General features: G+C 31.8%; 2 protein-coding genes and 1 long non-coding RNA gene across 5 annotated transcripts in view; 2 read left to right on the top strand and 1 right to left on the bottom strand.

Moving 5' to 3' along the window:
- The window catches only part of LOC149902902 (uncharacterized), a 43616-nt gene extending 23859 nt beyond the window's left edge, over positions 1–19757 (top strand). Inside the window, exon 2 of the long non-coding RNA XR_016457442.1 lies at positions 18210–19757. This is a non-coding gene — a long non-coding RNA (uncharacterized LOC149902902). The remainder of the gene's footprint in view (positions 1–18209) is intronic.
- Positions 1–19757, top strand: part of Dcr-2 (Endoribonuclease Dcr-2) — a 39751-nt gene extending 19994 nt beyond the window's left edge. The window contains exons 25-36 of one of the 2 annotated variants that reach the window (XM_090109168.1): positions 124–228; positions 955–1066; positions 1445–1617; positions 1982–2218; positions 3067–3202; positions 12502–12693; positions 13645–13749; positions 13953–14108; positions 14840–15051; positions 15396–15549; positions 16184–16368; positions 17086–19757. In XM_090109168.1, the coding sequence (XP_089965294.1) occupies positions 124–228; positions 955–1066; positions 1445–1617; positions 1982–2218; positions 3067–3202; positions 12502–12693; positions 13645–13749; positions 13953–14108; positions 14840–15051; positions 15396–15549; positions 16184–16368; positions 17086–17242 (1924 nt within the window). In that variant the 3' untranslated portion in view covers positions 17243–19757. The remainder of the gene's footprint in view (positions 1–123; positions 229–954; positions 1067–1444; positions 1618–1981; positions 2219–3066; positions 3203–12501; positions 12694–13644; positions 13750–13952; positions 14109–14839; positions 15052–15395; positions 15550–16183; positions 16369–17085) is intronic. The other variant, XM_090109169.1, reaches the window with a different exon arrangement.
- On the bottom strand, positions 3857–10327 carry LOC149902904 (juvenile hormone epoxide hydrolase-like). Of its 2 annotated transcripts, none has more exons than XM_090109408.1 (7): positions 10168–10327; positions 8428–8613; positions 6933–7322; positions 6500–6657; positions 5844–6034; positions 5057–5285; positions 3857–4742 (listed from the first exon to the last, which is right to left on the bottom strand). In XM_090109408.1, the coding sequence occupies exons 2-7, from the start codon at positions 8611–8613 to the stop codon at positions 4520–4522; spliced, it is 1377 nt and encodes a 458-aa protein (XP_089965534.1). In that variant the 5' UTR covers positions 10168–10327; the 3' UTR covers positions 3857–4519. The 2 variants fall into 2 exon arrangements, with proteins under 2 accessions (XP_089965534.1, XP_089965535.1); XM_090109409.1 differs by lacking the exon at positions 10168–10327 and adding an exon at positions 8685–8794.
- Positions 19758–20304: the final 547 nt, after the last annotated feature.

A 20304-nucleotide genomic window follows, 5' to 3' on the forward strand; every position in this document is an offset into this window, starting at 1 on the left:
GATTCACTGCATAAGTAAAGTGCAAAAGCTTCTGGAATCGTGATCATTACACAATATTGGGATTGGAAGAAATTGCAGATGCTAAATGTATGAAAAAAAACATCTAATGAGACATATTTCCAGCAAAAATATATCGGAGACGGAAGATTCCAGAGACAAGAAATTGCGCACACAAATTAAAAATGATATTTCGCCAGAACGAAGCAGATCGCCACATGTAAGCTACAGGTCAGACAATCAAGACATAATATAATAAGCAAATTTGATTAAGGAAAAATACTGAACATGGATAACAAAAGTATCTTGTAAAACGTTAAATACGTAGCTAGAAAAGTATTTATTTTCTTTAGTTTAGAATTGTATAGAATGGTGTTTGTAAATGGAACTATGAATAATCCTCGATTTCTTTACCGATTGAATGATTACTGAATCAAACTGGACTTGTTCAGATTTCAGAATGATTAAATATTAAGGAATCGTTCTTGAGGATATAGAAATTTGAAATCAGCCTATAAACACTTTATTCTGAGAATACATTTATCATATATACAAAACTATCTGGTGATGTTGTGAAAAATTGATTGAAAACTGTTATCAATGAAAAGGATTTTAATGAATGTAATTAATATTGTTGTAAGATATTGACACTACAGGATTGCACGAAGACATTCATTAAGGAGGTCGGAAAAAATATTGGACCCTTATTTAATAAGTCAATAAACAAATTCCCTTCACTTTAAAACCTATCAGTTATAACAATTTTGTGTTGGGAACTGTTTAAGATATTGTTTAAATTCAGATGTTTCAATTTAATTGACACCCCGATTTTGTTATTTGCTGTTTTTACGTTTTAAAAACTATCTAATGAGAATTGTCACATTCCGGTCAATATGCACTATATCCGTGAATTTGTAATTTTCACTAAAAACTAATATAGGTAATTTGTATTAACAGAATTAATGACCCCATTGATGAAAATGCGCCTCGTCCGCTTAATATTCTAACGAAGAAAGAAAGCATTTACCAGCTACAAAAGCAAAAATTGAATAAGGAATATGCTTGGGAGGTAAGATATTTAAAATATAAAATTACTACTTTTTTATAAGTTGGCCTAATTTGTAACTCTTGATAAATACAGTAAGGGGACAAGATTAACAAAATGGTAAGCTTAAGTAAAAAATTAAGGGGTAGATTTAACAGGGCTAAAAAGAGTTAAGAAAATCGACGTATTATAGCTATTAGTGTTAATGTGTTAATAATCTTATAATCTACAAGCGAAACATTTGACTTATTTATTTATTTATTTATACATCTTTGACTTACAGTACAAAACATAAATAAGTAAGTGTAAGTCAAAGATACACATAAGACTTGTAGAAAATTCCCCATTTTTACAGAAAATGAGTAAAGTATTTCTATTTTTAATGAAGTTACCGTTAAACAGGAAACAGCCGAGCCGATAGATATAGAAAGGAATCTTTCTAAAGTGACTCTGATGGATATTGAATGTTACGATACATTTGTGATGGCGCCGATCGCGGATCTCAAGAATTTGAACACAGTCCGATCGCCAAACAAACAGCCATTACCTACAGCTATATTGCCACCACCGCTTAGGTAAAATGTTTTTTTTTATTATTTTATCGTAATTTTTTGTACCTACTTAGGTATAGAACAAAAATAAACGACTGGTCTTCTCAAGTATGATTATAGACTTATGTGATTTTAGATGGATTTTTAAAAATAACTTCTGGAATTAATAATGAATAGAAAGAAGGAATTTTCCTTATTTTTATGTTCGATTTATAAGTTAAAATGTAGTTAATCGGCAGAAGCAGAGCATAAAAGATGTCCTAAACACGATTTACTGATGTTCTCTACTAGTTTTTCCATTTCAAATAACACAGAAGGAAGCATCTATTTAAGTGCATATTTCAAGTATCAAATAGTTATATTATAATTAGTTTTTCCCATCTACCAGGTATAAGGATAACATAGAATTATTATCAAAAACGGCAACAGGCCGTGGACCAGAACTACGAGATATAGTATCAGCATTAACATCTATAAAATCAAACGATACATTCAATTTAGAACGCGCTGAAACTTTGGGAGACTCGTTCTTGAAGTTTGCTGCGTCATTGTATTTATTTCACAAATTCCCGGCGCTAGATGAAGGACAATTAACCAATATTAAATGCAAATTGATTGGAAATAGGTGAGTTTTGCTGCTGTTTCTAGTTAACTAGTTATACGCACGCGGTTTCGCTCGCGTATTTTAATAAAATTAGAATAGGAATGATGTGTTTACACCGGTAAAGGGGTCTTTATTCCTCTCGGGTAATAAAATCATATCATTTAATCGCTCCGTTGAGACCGACTCCGATTTGAAAGAAAGACAAACAAATAGAAATATTAACGGTTGGTATTCTATTTTTAACCGAATCAGACAGTGATATTACCCATTTCCGCACTCTCTAGAATCTAGATAATTATGTGCTAAACTTTAGAAAAAAAGGTGATCTGGCCTCATTTGTTCATGCAGATTGTAGAGCGCTGCTATAAATATTTTTCCCAATATCTAAAAATCCAATTTTTTTTTGCATATTATGTATTTTACAAACCTATTTTTTTTCACAAAAGGCTATTCAATTTATAAGTGACCTTTGTAGCATGACTAGAAAAATATCACTAATAGCAAGTCACAATTGCGCATCAAAATTGCAAAAAATATAGTGGAATTGATTACCTACCTATGTTTTAAATTTAAAAATAGCCATGTACCTATTATGTATTTAAATGTGTATAACTCAAAATCTGCTCTAACGATTTTCGCTAATTGATCGCTAACTGATAGTTATTGAGGAAAATTTAAGTAGGTACGTATATTATTTCTTAAGATTTACACCACTAAGGGTGCATGCTAGTCATTTAATTAATTAGTAGTCTAGTCCAGTACTAGTCATTTAATAAAATAAATTTCACAGGATGTCTCAATGATTGATATATGTAATTGTAAACATATTTGTTACTGAATGAATATTTTTGATTTTTTTTGATTTGTAGGAATCTCTATTATGCTGGCGTGAAGAAGGGCCTCGCTGGTAGAATGAAGGTGGAACAATTCAGTCCGCGCAGTGATTTCGCAGTGCCGGGATTTTTCGCGCCAAAAGAACTCATCAAATTCATTGAACAACATAAGGTAAGATAATTTTTTTGTACGCTTTTGTTTTTTATTTAGACTACCTCCTTGGTACAGTGGTTGTCGCGCGAGCGTATAACCGAGTCGTCCTGGGTTCGATTCCCGGTGGAGACGAAGAAAAAAAAAAGGTCTCGGTCTGGCAGGACACAGAAGGCTGATACTTGTCACTAAAGAAAATCGATCAGTGAAACAGATGTATACATTTGCCCTTACCCCACTAGTGGAACATGGGACTTCACTTTTTTTTGTTTTTTATTTGTAGATGGACAATAATCACATGTTTTCTATCGATTTTAACTCTTCTAGCAACACTTCCTCTTGGGAGATTTTAGTTAGGTAATATTTATCTTGTTAGATTATATTTTTTGATCTACTTTACCACATTACCCTTTTTTACTCAAATATAAATCATATGATTGAAATTTGAAACTAGTTTTATGAATAACTTAATAATTATGACAAAAACACATTTTTTTCACACTACTTTTAAATATTTCTGCACCATTGGTTTTTACTAAAGTTTAAAATTATGTGTCGTAAAAGTTATTTTTTATGTGTTATGATATATTATAGCCTTTCAATGATTAGAAATAAAATAACTTGTTTAAATGTTGGAATGTTTTAATTTTCCTTTCCACCTTCTAACGTATTTAACAAAAAAGTCATGTTTAATATTTATTCAGCACACTTCGCATTTAAATATCTTTAGTTTTACATAACCTTTAAAAGTGAAATTACTTGTGCAAATATGATGGTCACTATGACGTAATAGTTACATAACAAATCAAAAAAGTAGTACTTAGTTAAATTTGTTTCATTGATTTAAAAACATTTTATATCAAAAATGTTTTAAACACAGCTTTCGTTTTACTGTTTACATAACCATTCTCAGTGAATATAAAAATTACAAGAAATATAAAAATACAACTAAAAATAAGAGATCAGTCTGCGTCATCACACAATCTTTATAAACAATCAGTGCTAATCAATAAGTATATGACTTACGCATTATCTTAACGTATGAAATTTTATAACAATAGGTGGGACTACACCGATACGCATGTGTTATGATTATGAACGCTTATAAATAATAAATTTCCATGTAATCAACGTCGATTTACACGTCCGCATGTTCTCAGCTGTTTACATAATTTTATAAACATAGTAAATCTTAAACCGTTAGATTGATCGCGCATGAGAATATGACGGTAGTGTAAATCGACCGTTATTCATACCGAGACGAACGTTATTCATACCGAGACGAACGTAAAGCCATTAACGATTCACTTATAATCTAATAAAAGTCTTTAAGTACGTTTATTTGGTATTATTGGTGTTGTAAAATTGTAAGATATCTTTGAAGGATGCGAAAACTTCTTCGGCGAATTCTTTGGGGGTGTGTAAGGCGGCGAAATGGCCACCGAACTCGAGGGTGGTCGATCGCACGAGGTTAGGGTACTTGTCGCGTAGTATCCAATCGGGTTGGTACACGACTTCATGCTTGAAGTTCACCACCGCTGTTGGCACTGGAGTCGGAATGCTGAAATACGATATTTTTTTTTAAAGATCGATATTGTTACTGATCTAATGCTGTTTTATTGAAATGAACAACCAATATTTTTCACTACATATTTTTATTTATTGAAAAGAAATAGGTAGTTATTAAAATTTAATAATTATTTAAAGTACAAATATAGAAGCATCCTTTAGATTCTAAAGTTTAGAAAGTTTATAATTACCTACGTGAAAATAATAAAGGTTGATTAAAATTGTTCTAACTATTACTTATTTGTAACATCATACCATTTTTAACAAATATTTCTATATTATATTAAATAAGCTATAACAACTTACTTGTGAACAATAAATACATCGTCCGACGCGAAAGCTTCCATGTATATTCGCATCGATGTCACTATACAATCGTTTACCCATATAATAGTTACGGTATCCAAGAGATCGTCTAAGGGTATATTCTCTAAGCCCCCGTGGGGAGTATCTAGCTGGTCTCGGTTACTGCAAACGCCGATTTTCTCTAAAGTATATGCTGCTAAGCCAGCTGGCGAATCGGTTAGTGCTACACCTGGAAAAGACAAATATTATTTAGTCTTTTGACTATTCAAAAGCGCTTATAAATGCGCGATATGAAATCTAGTTGAATGAATAAAGTCTTGAATTTGAGTTTAACATCAATGTGTTCATTAAAGAATCCGAAAATATCCGCGAATCTTTACCCTATTTTTAGCACGAAATTCTATAATTAAAATGTTAAATATTTTCTGAGTAATATTTTTGCATTGCATAAAACACTGTTGCATATTATACAGGGGCCGGGTTTTGGGTATCATAAGGTTGGGTATGGATAGTTATTCTAAAGTTTATATTTTGTTATGATCTGGCTATTCTTAGTACATACCTACTTTGTATATAATTGTATGCCACATTTATTTGTAAGGCTGATAAGATTTAAATGATCTCTTAGAAATATACATATTATGTACATAGCAGACGATAATATTTGTTGAAAAACAGATAATTTGACGATAATTCACAAACGTTGATATAAGCCACAGCTACATGTATAATGTATTAAAAACGTTCTTACATTCTAGAATTATTTTAATGTTTGAATGAAACTTACCAACACTATCTGGCTTAGTTGCCTGCAAGTGAAAGTACCCACTTTCTCTCATGATATAATCGAAGAATTTCTTGAGAGGATAGATTCGGCTTATGTATTTCTGTTCCATCACTAGACTCGGGAAGAAGGATCCCAGGAAAAATTTCACATCACTTATCGGCCTTGACGATACAGGCATGTTTGTGTGGAATCTGTAATACAATAAGATTTTATATTATTTAAGGCTAAAATGTATAATACTATCCAACCCGGCAAACGTTGTTCTGCCGGTATCAACTAAGATATAGATAATAATTAGCAACCTATTTAATTCAATATGTCAATCGGTCAAACCGTTTCTGAGGAGTATGGCAACGTACATATGAGAATTTTACATATAAGATTATCAAGTTGTTAGAAGTATGTTTGAACGAGCTAAATGCTAATGTTACGAATTACTGCTTTGAATTGAAATATGTTTTTTGGATTATACATCTTTTCATTTCGGTTAACTATAGGCAATGTCATATCAAGCTAATAAAAAAGAGTGAAACAATAAATACGTATTCCTAATCTGTTCTGATATGTGTTCTGTATGAAATTTGGCACAGTTGAGTAAACTAAATTTTTAAACTTTTTTCCAATTGAAGACGAACCTTTACATAAATGTATCTTACCCTAAGATATCGTACGGAAACAGGGTACACATATGAGTGGCGGTTTGTGAACCCCAGTCACCAGCTTGGATATAGTACTGCTTGTATCCTAGACGCTTCATCAGGTTTCTCATTATTATGGCCATCTGCAAGGGACTCAGACCGCGCTTGTTTGTTCCCTACAATAATACCGTGTAAAATTATTATTAACACTTCGGATGGTAAAAAATTAATTGGTAACATTTCGAAACACGCATATGAATGAAGGAATTGTTATTTCTAAAAGTGAGATAACTTTATAAAAAGATGTCATAAATGTTAAGCGTATTTTTTTAATTACATTTCTTGTGATACAAGTGTTTAAAAATTGAATTCATTAAAAAAATGCTTTAAAATTGCGATTAAATATTTAAGAAACCTTATATATTATCTTGTAAGTAAAAATAATATTAACCTGCGAAAATCCAAAGCCTGGCAGATCAGCAGCGATGACTTCAAACACAAAATCATATCCATCAGCGGGTTTTGTTAGCGTCGGTATCACCATGTCGAACTCTTTGGAGGAACTGGGCCATCCGTGTAACATTAACAATGGCAATACCTTCTTATCTTTGGCCTCAGGTTTAACGTGCATATAATGAATGTCGAGACCTTGAATCCTTGTTTTGAAATGAGGGAATCTGTTCAATCGATCTGCTCTCTCCTTAAAGTTGTATTCTTCAAGCCAATACTTAATTATTTTCTCTAAATAAAATGTATTCATGCCGTACAGAGATTGGGCGCCCTCTAACGGCTGTCGAAAAGGTCGTCTTTTCATCAAACGTTGTTTTAAATCATCGATCATCTAAAATAGAAAAGGAAAATATTTATGTTATCATCACAGTTGTCACTTTTTGCTCGGCTATAATTAACTAGATAAACCGGATTCATAACGATGCCTTGAGTGCGTTTGTAAGGATTATCTTTCACGAAAAACTTGTCTAACCGTTTTAACCGTATCGCAAATTTACATTTGTTTGAGAAGCGTCTCAATTGGGGCTTAGATGAATAATATTAGTAAATGTAATGCTTGGCGATTTATATTTTTTTTGCATTTCAAAAGTATCGTAACTATTTTATGGATGTCTAGCTGGAAACCGCAATGTCACTGGTGTCCGGGTAAGCAGGAGCCTTTATGCTAATACATGCTATATTCTCTGTACCAAATTTCATACAGATCTGATTAGCTGCTTTGACGTGAAAAAGTAGTAAGAATCATATACCTTTATCATTTATAAATTTATAATATACTGATTCCGTTCATAAAATTTTTATTAAAAAAAAGTACTTATACCTAATAAAATTTTTCAAATATGAAAGGCATGTTATAATAAACTTATGTCAGTTTTGTTTTTCCAATTAATTATCAGTTTCAATACCAAATGGTAAAAATTCTATAAATAAACTGAACTCGGACTATATTTATGAATGTAAATATTGGTGAGGATGATCCTCCCCGCCGTATACATTATTTAAAGACATTGTAATACAATAAAAATAACTGTTACATGGGGAGTAAAGACTACAGTGCAGTTGCGAATATTAAATATCTAATCAGATACACATACAAAATTGATTACAAATTTCCAATAAGCCTATTATACTTTTTAATCCGTCTGTTATTTACTAGTAATTACATTTGAGTTAGTGTAAATTATCAAATAATAGAATAAGTCCAATAAACAAGTTTGATTTTTTAACAAAAACGAAAACGCCTTCAAGTGGTCAGAACTAGACAAAATTCCAATGGGACCAACTGGAAAGTACTTTCCAGGTAGGTAGAAGGTTCCAGAAGGTAATTTCAAGCTTCCAAATCAAATAAGAATATGTACTGAACAAAAAAAAGAAAAAAACAAGTCTAATACAAAAAAAATAGAACCTCCTTTTTGTGAAGTTGGTTGATAACTCACCGAATCATTGAAAGTGACTTTAAAGGGGCGTATGGACTCATCATCTTTCTCCGGTTTCTGGCCATCGCCCCACCACTTCTGGTAATCCAAGTCGGGCACGTCGGGCACTGCTTCCAGATAGTATTTGAAGCCCACTCCCGCGCAGATTGCAACTAGTGCTATGTAGAACGCTAGTGTCTTGAACATCTAAAAAAGAACGTTACGTTACTTTAACATCATTGTATTGGAAGTTAAAAAAAATTTGAGACATTTCTCACATCTGTTAGTTACATAAATTATGTTTTAAAAAGGCTGGTGCCTAAACAAGGTGATATAAAAATAATTGATTTAAATGAAATTGACTTGCCACTTCACAATGCTGTATAACATTACAAGAAATAATTATATGTACCAACTACCAGTGTACGGTGTATTACATAAATATGATATAAGCACACGTTATCAGATTAGAAAAAAAATTATCTTGCATAATAAACACGATTATAATTATACCTTATAAGTATGATCATTGTTTTCAATGGATCATTGTTGAGCCGTAAAAAATGTTACTAATGAATAAATATCTTACTCTCTAAAACCCTTATAAAAACAACGCAGTAGGTAGGCTTGGGCGGAAAAACTAATTACATATGTATAATGCTGCTATTCCGTACAAAGGTGGTAGGTACGTAGATTTACTATTATGACTTCAGAAATATTATTATATAGTATACCTCTATCGGTTTGTTGCTTATCTGTGGTAATTAATTATTTATAACTCGTGTGTTATTGCGGAAGTAAACATTTTCCCCTGCAACACTTTGATATCTCGAAAACCCTGTATTAAGTTTCGTGCGAGATTTAATATTTTTATGAGAAATTAAATTACTAATCTCAAAAAAAAAATCAGTTTCTAAACATTAAAAGTGTGTTAGTTGTCAATTTTTTAACGTTTTTAATGCTTATTATTTTTTCAAGATTTAAAGAATCTTATTTTGGTCGTAACCGTAAACATAATATCAATAGAGGAAAGAACTTAACTATGAGAAAAAATGTGAAACGTTTTTTGTTAAAAATGTAATTTATGAATTAGAAGAACATTGTAAACCTATAAATTTGTGGAATATCAACATCGTAATTCGTATAATAATATGTAAGCCTACAACGTTACATTATAATAATATGCATTTTTGTGCGTTTAACATCTACCTGCATTCGATAAATAATAAAAAGATTATATTTTTCAATGGTAATAGAACTATGCATTAAATGACTAGTCGGTTTGACTCTAGTCGCGAATAACAAAATTGTATGCAATATATATTTCGTTGAGTGATAAATATTTATCTCCCCTTGCTATTAAATTATATGTTTTCATTAACAGTTATGAATAAACTGCATCTTTAAGTATAGTTAACTACTCATAATAAAGGTACATACTGCAATAGAGTGTATAGAATGGAAAATTTATGCAACAATTGAACTTTTTCTAATGGAATCAGATGCAACCGTTCGTCAATTCGATCGAACACGGGAGTACGGTTAATTTTTATTGCAATATGTGCGGTACTTTACGGGCGATGACCGCAGCATTAACTGATTGTTTAAGTTTAAAAACTGGGTCACAAGAGATAGCAGATTGTCACAAATTCACTTTCACTTAAATTTAATGTCCTTTGTTACATTTATCCTCACGCGACGAAGGGACTCCAGGAAAAAATAATATAAAAATCTTAAAAAAAAATATTAAAAAAAGAATACCTTGACGGATATTTCTTCTGTGTTGCTTGGTGTGAAGAAACGCAAATTCACTGTTTTGTGCACACAATTGGAGGATATGTTTAGCACGTGCGCGTGCGCCGGCTTCGACGCCGAAATTGTATGATATAGCGCGTGTTGCCGTATCGGCACGAGGAGAAACGTCTGCTTGTAGCGTATCTATGGGCATTACAATTCGGCCTCGACCTTGTACACACCGCTCAGCTATGGTACTAGCTAATGTGTTTATGTAAACTATGGTTTAAAGTTTTGTTTATGTAATTTTTAAATTATGTCCTATGTAACGGTGTACTGGAGTGCTTGTCTGTTCTATCATTTAGGGTTGTATTTAATTTAAAAGCTTCAAAGAAATAGTTAATTTAATATTCTTATCCGGGGTTTCTTATTATTTTAATGTAAGTTAGATTACTAAGGAAAGAAATAGTTTTATAAACAAAGTTATAAAAAATGTATCTCGTAAAAAAACTTAAACTGTTCATTATTACAATATAAATAGTTTCTAATTATTCAAGAAATGTAATTAATTGCGTTGGAATAAAAAAAAATCACACGTGATCATAACAAATTATATTGTTGACGTAATATTAACTAGCTATTTTCTACGACTTCGTTTGTATTGAATGATTTTTTGAAGTGAAACTACTTAATCGGGGTTTTAAAAAAATTTAGTGTAACATTCTTGCGTTACGCGTGATATTTTTCCGTTACGCGGGATCTTTTTCTTATCCCTACCACGCATGATACGACGTATTTCTGTAAAGTTGCTTATAGTAAATTATTTTTGGAAAAATAAGGCATAAAGAAGTTTCACTTCTTACGTGTGTACACTAGACACACACACATTTTTTAAATAAAAATACTTACCTATTTTAAGTCATTCATAATCCTCTCCTCCTCTTATATTATCATCATTTACAACGGCGACATATTTTGTGAAATTCAAAAAGATGAACACAAAGTTTTGATACTAGATTTCCATTGACGATTAACATGCGGACATAAAAAGGATCTGACAATTTTGACTTCGCAAAAAGATAACTTGAACCTCATCAACGTTATTAATAACTTGTATACGGTCTATTTTTAGAATGGGTGTATTTGTTTTTTGTTTAAATTTAATATTAGGTAACCTACTTATAGTGGAGTATTTTAGTGTCAATTTAAAAGTATTCCTGTACTTATTATAATATGTATTTTGATTAAAAAAAATAACATTTTTATATATTAAATGTTCTTTTTTGTAAATCAAAATTAATTTCCAATAAGTAGGTATATTTCCCATATTATGTATAGTTTTTTTGTTTGAACGAAATAATCTCCGTAACTATTGGACCGATTTCAAAAATTATTACACCGTTGGGTATATACATGTGAATCCTGACCGGTTTTAATATTATTTATTAGGTAGGTACCTATATTATAGTCGTGCAAATTTAATAGGGAACATTTGACGTCTATCAATTTTATCTTCGAACAGAGGTAACCTGCTTAAAAACATCGATTAAAGTAAATTAATCGATACGGACTTGAAACATTTGTCAATCGAACTTTAAACACACGTCAATTTTAAAATTCATCAGGCGAATCCCTGTCCAAGTAATTATATGTATACTTTGTACTGTGTACATGTTTATTTCATTTGTTGTCCCTACGTCACTATTCCTTCCATAAACAGTAATTATAGATATCGTTTCTTATTAATTGTAGGTGGTTGTAGCAAGAAAAATCTGGTCATCGCCTGTCTGTGCTACACAATGACAAATTTCATAATAAAAATCCTATATATTATCGAACGCTGTGTTCTTTCGATGTTCATAATCGTAAAACATGAACACTGTGAATTCAAATCAAGCACACACAGGGACTATAAACACACACACGCACACTCACTTCATTCATCGCCCTTTTCTAAGCTACTATGATCTCGAGTAAATTAATAAAATTGTATTTACACATCATGCTCTTTACTGTGTAATAATAAAGAAAATGAATTGTTAAAAAAATTCTCATTTCCCTTAATAAATTAATATCATTCTCTAAATACCCAATAACATCCATTTATTAGGGTTCCGTTGGCGTAACGCACATACTCTCACATATAATTAACTAGCTGCTCAGCGCGGTTTCACCCCCGTGGCTCCACTCCTGTTGCCAGTAGCGTGATTAAATATAGCCTATCACCTTCCTCGATAAATGGGCTATCTAACACCGAAAAAATTTTTCAAATCGGAATAGTAGTTCCCGAGATTAGTGCGTTCAAACAAACAAACTCTTCAGCTTTATAATATTAGTATAGATATATTCTCCATTTTGCAGATCCGTCCGTCATACTTAATAGGTATGGAGTTTTCTCTCGCCGAGGCTTTGAGCGGGAACCTTTCCGCTGAAAGTCTGAAAATGGTTGAGCAAAGGTTCACAGACATGAATAGCACGGCGGAGGCCGAGCCTGAGGGTATGGTCCAGAATGCCATGCAGGGATATGTTGGCGCGCAAGCTGTGTCTGATAAGGTAATTATTATTTTATTTATAATGCTTCATATTAAAAAAAAGTAAATCTTATGGATAATCGTAAGTAATCTTAATTACAAAAGCCATATTTTTGTCAGTTGTAAAAATAACTGCCAGGTTCTCAAATAGGAATGGACATTTCAGAATTTCTAATATAATAAAAAAAAAAGAATAGAATTACCAACATATAAAAAATATCAATTAATTTGCGTGGACTAAATAATAAAAATAATAGGTTTATTATACCTGTATAGTGAGTGATAAGTTTAAAAAGACTTTAAATTTTGCAAAGCCAAACGACGGTATGTAAAATCATATTAATCATTCATGCAATAGGATGTGTGAAGTATAATGTAAATTTTCATTTTATCCTCCTCGAATTTTTTTGGGCTATAATTATTACGATATTTTTATATAAATATCATAAATTTCGCTTCGTCACGTCTCTGATTGCATTCAAGTAGTTGATGTCGATTAGGTATACAAATACAGACATGACATCACATGCAAAAATACATATATATAAAAAGTTGGTTGCAAAAAACATTGCATGAAATTTAGACAAAATTGTTTAATATTGAATGTAAATATTTAATCGATTTATCGAAAATCGATCAATTTATTTATTTATTGTTGTAGGATGATACTACTTGTACATGAAAATATTTTTATATAACATTTTTTTACCTATATCTGCGCAATGAACGTACCATTGCGTAGATATAGGTAATCCAATATAAAAAAATGCATTTTAACGTCTAAATTGCGTTGCACAATATGTACATTTCTGAATTTATTTTTTATTTTACTTTATGAACGGGTTTTCTTTGCTTCCTGTATAACATAACAATTTTATGTTTATTGTAATATCTACTTAGATTGATTCAATAATGACAGCAAGATAAAAAAATGTTAAATGAAAAATTATGTAAAAAATAAATTGTTTTTTAGTCGGTAGCAGACTGCGTTGAAGCATTCATTGGTACATATCTAATAAGTGGTGGTATAGAAGGTGCTGTTAAGATTTTAGAATGGATGGAAGTACTACCACCAGAGGTAAATATATATTTTTGTATTTATAAAAAATAACTTTATTTGTATTTTTAAGTTACCAGTAAAAAAATCTAATTTGTGAAATGTAAAACAGGTAGTAATTATCTGAAAAAAAAACATATTATCATCTACATACTTCTACTTCTTCGTTTTTAAGTTGGTTAATTAAAAAATATATTATAATTAAAATAAATATTATTTTCCAGGATAATTTCATACAATACCTTCATAAGACCGTGTCAACTCCAATCAAAGAGGAAAAGATAACTGAAAAGGAAGTTGACGTCCTGTTGAATTATACAAGAGACAAAATTGAGAATATTCTTGATTACAAATTCAACGACCCGTGCTTCTTATTGGAGGTAAATATTAATTTGACATCTTATATACATCTTATGGATAGAAATATATTTTTATAGTAAAAGGATGTGTTACGCAATAATGATTTACAATTTCGATCGCATGTAAGTGTATTCTTCATTTTTCACTCCCCTATAAATTATTAGATATGATTTACATATCCATAATATAGGTCTAAAAATTGTGTTGATTTAAACGACTATTAACAGATACGATTAATATAAAAACTTTTCTGCTCTATTTTTATAATACCTATTATAATTTATTGGCCTTGCACAGCGGCTTTCGCACCGCTTCATTAATTTTCTTAATTTAAAGTCATTTTGTAAAACGTAAGTGTGGCGACTTTTATGTCGATAAAACAAATTGTCTCGAAAGTTTGGCTAATAATTTAATTTAGGAGCTGATTTTTCAATCCTTGGTTAAAACTTATTCGTCGAATAATGTATTAAACTGCCATTTTAAAAACGTATTCTAATTGCCCGTATTTGACAGTTTACGTGACATTTTAATATCATCGTGTAATACTTTATTGGACGGATAAGTTTTATCCAAGCATTGAAAAATCGGCCCTTAATTATTTTAATAAAAGTCAAATTCCAAACTTCATTCAATGGATCCACCAGTATACAGTATTTAATTATTTTATTTATTTGTACTAGATACAATATATAGATATAGAATACTATGTTTATTTTTGCTACTATTCCGTAACAATAATTATTTTTTCCAGGCATTATCGCATCCATCATACATACGCAACCGTTACACGCGTTCGTATGAACGTCTAGAGTTCCTCGGCGACGCCATCTTGGATTTTCTAATTACGTCACATATATTTGAAAATTGTGGCGATTTGAAACCCGGAGAATTGACGGATTTGAGATCGGCGCTTGTTAATAATGTTACCTTTGCGTCGTATGTTGTTAAATTAGGACTGCATAAGTACGTTTTTTTTCTAATTTTTCATGTCGCAAATTACATAAAATAAAACACAATGGGGACTGTTTTACTTTGTCGTGAACGTTTATTACAGCTATAAAATATGTTGGATAGCGTTCTTCTTTTTGTTATACTTAAATTATTATTTCAATAGTAAATTTTCTTACAAAATTTGTAAACTAAATTATTAGTGATATAAACACTCGAAAATAGTTCTAGCGAATTATAGGACATTATCAAATATCTGTGATAAAGAAAATAATAAAGCCTTAAATTACCCAATTAAAACGTTAATTTACTAACACTATTTACTGTTTATATAGTTATAAATTTCTTTAATTGACCAGGTTCCTCTTGTCAAATATAAACCCTGTGTTGGACAACGCGATTTTAACATTCGCGGAGCATCAAGAACAAAGAGATTATGAGATACAAGAAGATGTTCTATACCTTATTGATGAAGAGGAGTGCCAAATTGCTGAATATGTTGAGGTTCCTAAGGTAAGTGAAGTCCCATGTCCCCTAGTGGGGTAAGGGGCAGATGCATTATTCATACATCTGTTTCACTGATCGATTTTCTTTAGGGACAAGTAGGTGATCAGCCTTCTGTGTCCTGCCAGACCGAGACATTTTTTTTTCTTCGTCTCCACCGGGAATCGAACCCAGGACCCCTTGGTTCTACGCACACGCGTCAACCACTGTACCAAGGAGGCGGTCATTCCTAAGGTAGGGAAATCATATTTTGTCTATATGGAATTTTTGTTTACATGTCCGTATGGAAAATTTAAGATTTTGATGAATTTTGATTTTTGTTATGGTTTTGTTCAAAACTAGTAAAGGGACCTGTTGAATGAGACATTTTTATGGATGATCTGACCTTTTCCATTATAAAACACATCGTGGACTTTTGCCGTACTTAATCTGTTCTTGTTACATAGGATTCTCTTCTTTTTCCTTTTAGCTTACTTCAAATTGTGCAATATTACTGTTACTTGTTTTGTTAAAATTACGTGATATATATTGTTACCCTATCGACACACTTCGAAAAAAGTAGCTCAAAACATTACAAATTTTTCTCAGATCTGATTTTATTCCTTTATTCCATTGTAATATTTATTTTATGTGAATATTCTAGGCGGTGAGCGATATATTCGAGTCGTTAGTAGGCGCTATATACTTGGACAGCAAAGGTTGCCTAGATACAGTATGGCGCGTAGTATACCGTATTATGTGGAAGGAAATAGCAAGTTTCTCACAATGCGTGCCAAAACAACCCGTGCGAGTCTTGCACGAGATGGTGTATGCTTGCCCGAATTTTGAGTAAGTAATTAAATGTTTATTGAGTTCAAAAATATAACTAGCTTCCACCCGCGACTCCGTCCGCGCGGAAAAATTAAGATTTTTTTTTCTACGTATTTTTTCAGGATAAAAAGTATCCCATTTTATGCCCAGGATAATAAGGTATAATTATACCAAGTTTCATCGAACATACAGACAGACAGACAACAATTTTTTTAATCACATATTTGGGTTCGGTATCACTGCTATTGCTATTTATTTTTTCAATATTTTCAATGTACAGAATTGACCCTTCTACAGATTCATTATATGTATAGATTTAGCGTGAACCACCAGTCTCCCTGGCCAGCAAAATCAATAAAACAATGGACTTTACTTGCTGTCATTTTTTGACATTTAATTATTTTGGGGGTACAGGAATGAAGAAACCGTGAGACAGTGTCCAAAAAAAATGATAAAAAAGCACCAATAATTATGTTGCGTTTTCTTTGAAATTCTTGACATACTGTAAGCTGTACAAACTATAATTATGAAGTTCTCTAGTTTACCAATTATGTATGTAAATAAAAAAATTATAATTTAACTAATTTGCAGCAAAAAAAATTGTCAATTTTTACTCGTCTCCCATACTCCTTACCTCTATACTTATTTATCCAAAAATTTATTTTTTTAGACGTTACAGTAACATATCTATTAGATGCTAGATGTTCTTTTTCCTTAATATGTTTTTTTTTTCAGAAAACCTATAGAAACGTCTTCTGGAGTACGTAAAGTCATGGTACCGTTGTCTTTCTCGAAGCAAGGGAAAAGGCACACGGTATATGGCGTGGGCTCAAACAATTTTCAAGCTAAGAGAGCCGCGTCTAAATTAGCGTTAAAAATCCTAGCGATTTAGATAAAAAAAAATATTAGTCAAGCAAAAAAAAATCTCGATGTTTTTATGTATGTAAATTGTTTTATGTGTATTAATTAGACTAGCCCTAAATAGAATACTATTGTAATAAAATTTGTTAGTTTAATATTTTAAAGTATCACGCTTAAAATATTGTATAATATTTGATTCAGAAAATAGTTATTTTTCATAAAATTATTGGGTCCCATTTTATTTCCGTATTATTTTATTATAAAGTTTCTCAAACATTTTAAAGTATAATTTCTATGATTTTTTGTGTGCTCTGTAACATAAACGATAGATATCGTTAGAGGCGCATTTATTGTGAGACTGAGTAATTTAAAATTTTAAAAAATATTTAGTCTAACTTATTTCGGCGCCACATTTATTAAAAGCGCATTTAAAGCGGTTTTTTTGTGAAAGATTGAAACAGTTATAATTAAAATTTTAATTTATAATCTAAGGTTTTTTATCACGAATATTGATTATTATTTATTTAAAAATACGAGTCACAAAAAACGAAGAATTTACTACTATCCTGTATTTTATTCCATTAGATTCATATTGATGCATTTGTACAAGTGCGAGAGCAAAAGGAGGGAGTGAGACAACGAACTGAATTATGTCATTGTATGATTTATTTTTATACAAAATGATATCGTGTATATTTAATACTAATTAGTGTTATTGAGATTCCTGATAATTTATATAGGGGCAGACTGAATTATTATTATTGTTAGTCTATCTGCTCTTTCTAAAAGATCAATTTCGTCACATTTTTGTGATAAAATGTATCATATAAATAACTAGCGACCCGCCCCGGCTTCGCACGGGTGCAATGGCGGCCGGGCGGTACCGCCGCAAACGCTACGTCCCGCAATTTTTAAATCTGTAATATCTTCGAAAATATTCAATTAAATCATACGGTGTAAGGGTATAAGATCTATATTAAATGAACAATGTATTCAAGGTATTTAATTAGTTAAGGATTAATGCTGTATTGGTTAAAATCGCTTCGAAAATTAACCATTATTTGTCGTAAAAAGTAAATGACAAAAAGAAGTTATTGTGGGTTATCCATAAGAGATAGACATATAGTATCGCGGACTTTTCTGTAGACCTTTTCAATGTGTAGGTACAATACTTAGTACATTATTTTGATAAAACTCGTAGGGTCAGCCTGCAGCCACAGATTAGAGAATAGTTACTTCGTAACAGATACATCACTCCCATACAAAAGCTAAAATACCTACGCTATATTTACCTACAAAATGCGCCGCAACTCGGCTGCAGTAAGAAATGTACTCTACGAACACGCACCGAGAAGCGAGTTTCCCGCGCACGCCGCGTGATTGCGTCATCAAACGAAAACTTTAGGGTTGTACTGAGCGCGTAAATTAAACACAAAGTTGCTGAAACACTTAATTTTTTATTGTTAATTATATTTGTTACATTATACAATAAAAAAATGAAATCTTATTGATAGTAGTTGTTTCCTTCGGTTTCACCCGCGTGGACCCGCTATATGTGTCTCCTGGATAAAAAGTAGCCTGGTAGGTTTGTTGGTTTGAAAAAAAGACAATTCCTTGATATTCACTCTTGAACTCCGACACCCGTCCACATCGCAGACGCAATAACCGGGCATCTTGGTAGCGAGCGCGGGAAACGTGACGCGGGTGCGCAGTCTCGCGTGTGCCAACCAACTGCCGCTTGGGTCGGTACCGACCTACTGTGCGGTAGGCACTTATAGCGCGACCTTGAGCGAGTGACGGAGGCCTGCTGCAGCTGCGTTTGCAATGTAAGCGGAAAAAATGTAATTATTTACGACATCACATTAGAAACCTCAAAAATAACAGTACTTCTCCACTATTTAATGGATGTTATTATACATATAAACCTTCCTCTTGAATCACTCTATCTATTGAAAAAAACCGCATCAAAATCCGTTGCGTAGTTTCAAAGATTTAAGCGTACAAAGGGATATAGGGACATAGGGACAGAGAAAGCAAGTGATATTCAGTGCAATGTTTTATAAAATTGTTCCATATGAAGGAATAAAAAGAAAAAATGTAGTACCTATGTAGGTAGATACAACTTCTGTTCTCCGTTTGGCTAAGGAAAACAGGTCGAATTTTACATAAGTACCTACCTAGTAATTTTAAGCTTGTATTCCATACTTCCGTTGTTTTTTTATTAAATTTTGCTTTCTGTTTTACTTTTAATGATACAATGATGTCTAACTGTATCATTGGATTGGTTTGAATATGAATTTTAATTTTAGCTAGATAGAAGATGTTTATTGAAGTGAAACTTCTTTATCGGGGTTGGACAAAAATTTAGTGTAACATTTTTGCGTTACGCCGTATGCGTGACATTTTTGCGTTACACCATACTCGTGACATTTTTAAGGTCATAAAGAAGTTTCACTTCTTACGTGTGTACACTAGTACACGCACACATTTATTTTAGATAGTTAGATAGAAGATGTTTATTTTTTTAATAAAGATATTTACAGGACCTATGTTGTTTTATTTAAAGCTAGCTGTTCGCCCCGGCTACGCCTATGTGGAAACCTTATTAGGATTTCGAGAAAACCTTATTTTGATTCGAACCTCAAAAAAACCGCAAAAAATGGAACCCTAATAGGATCACAAAGTTGTCCGTCTGTCTGTCTATCAAGATCCTTTTTCTCAGGATCGTGTGGAGATATCGAGCTGAAATACGTCGACGCACAAAAATGTTAACAATATGTTGTTGACATAAGCACATTTGGAAAAAAAATGTTTTATGTTATTTCAAACTTGTCTCTAAAGACTCTGGTATTAGGTACTTGATTACCACAGTTGATGACGTTCTAAAAGCAGTAGGTATCTTTATTATTCACTAATCACTAATATCGTTATACAACCGTAAAAGCATATACAGACGCTCCGATTTGGTTGGTGCCAACCATATTGGAACCGACATGGCAACCATTCCAACATTGCAGTGTTTCATTAGATCAAAAAAATTCCCTGTGCTGTTTATTGTATTTATCGATCAAGGGATGTAAGAGTAGAACACCC

This window comes from Colias eurytheme, chromosome 14 (assembly GCF_061535395.1).
Source record: "Colias eurytheme isolate Ceu_HAF_F1 chromosome 14, ilColEury1 Martin Lab GWU primary, whole genome shotgun sequence".
NCBI lineage: Eukaryota > Metazoa > Arthropoda > Insecta > Lepidoptera > Pieridae > Colias > Colias eurytheme.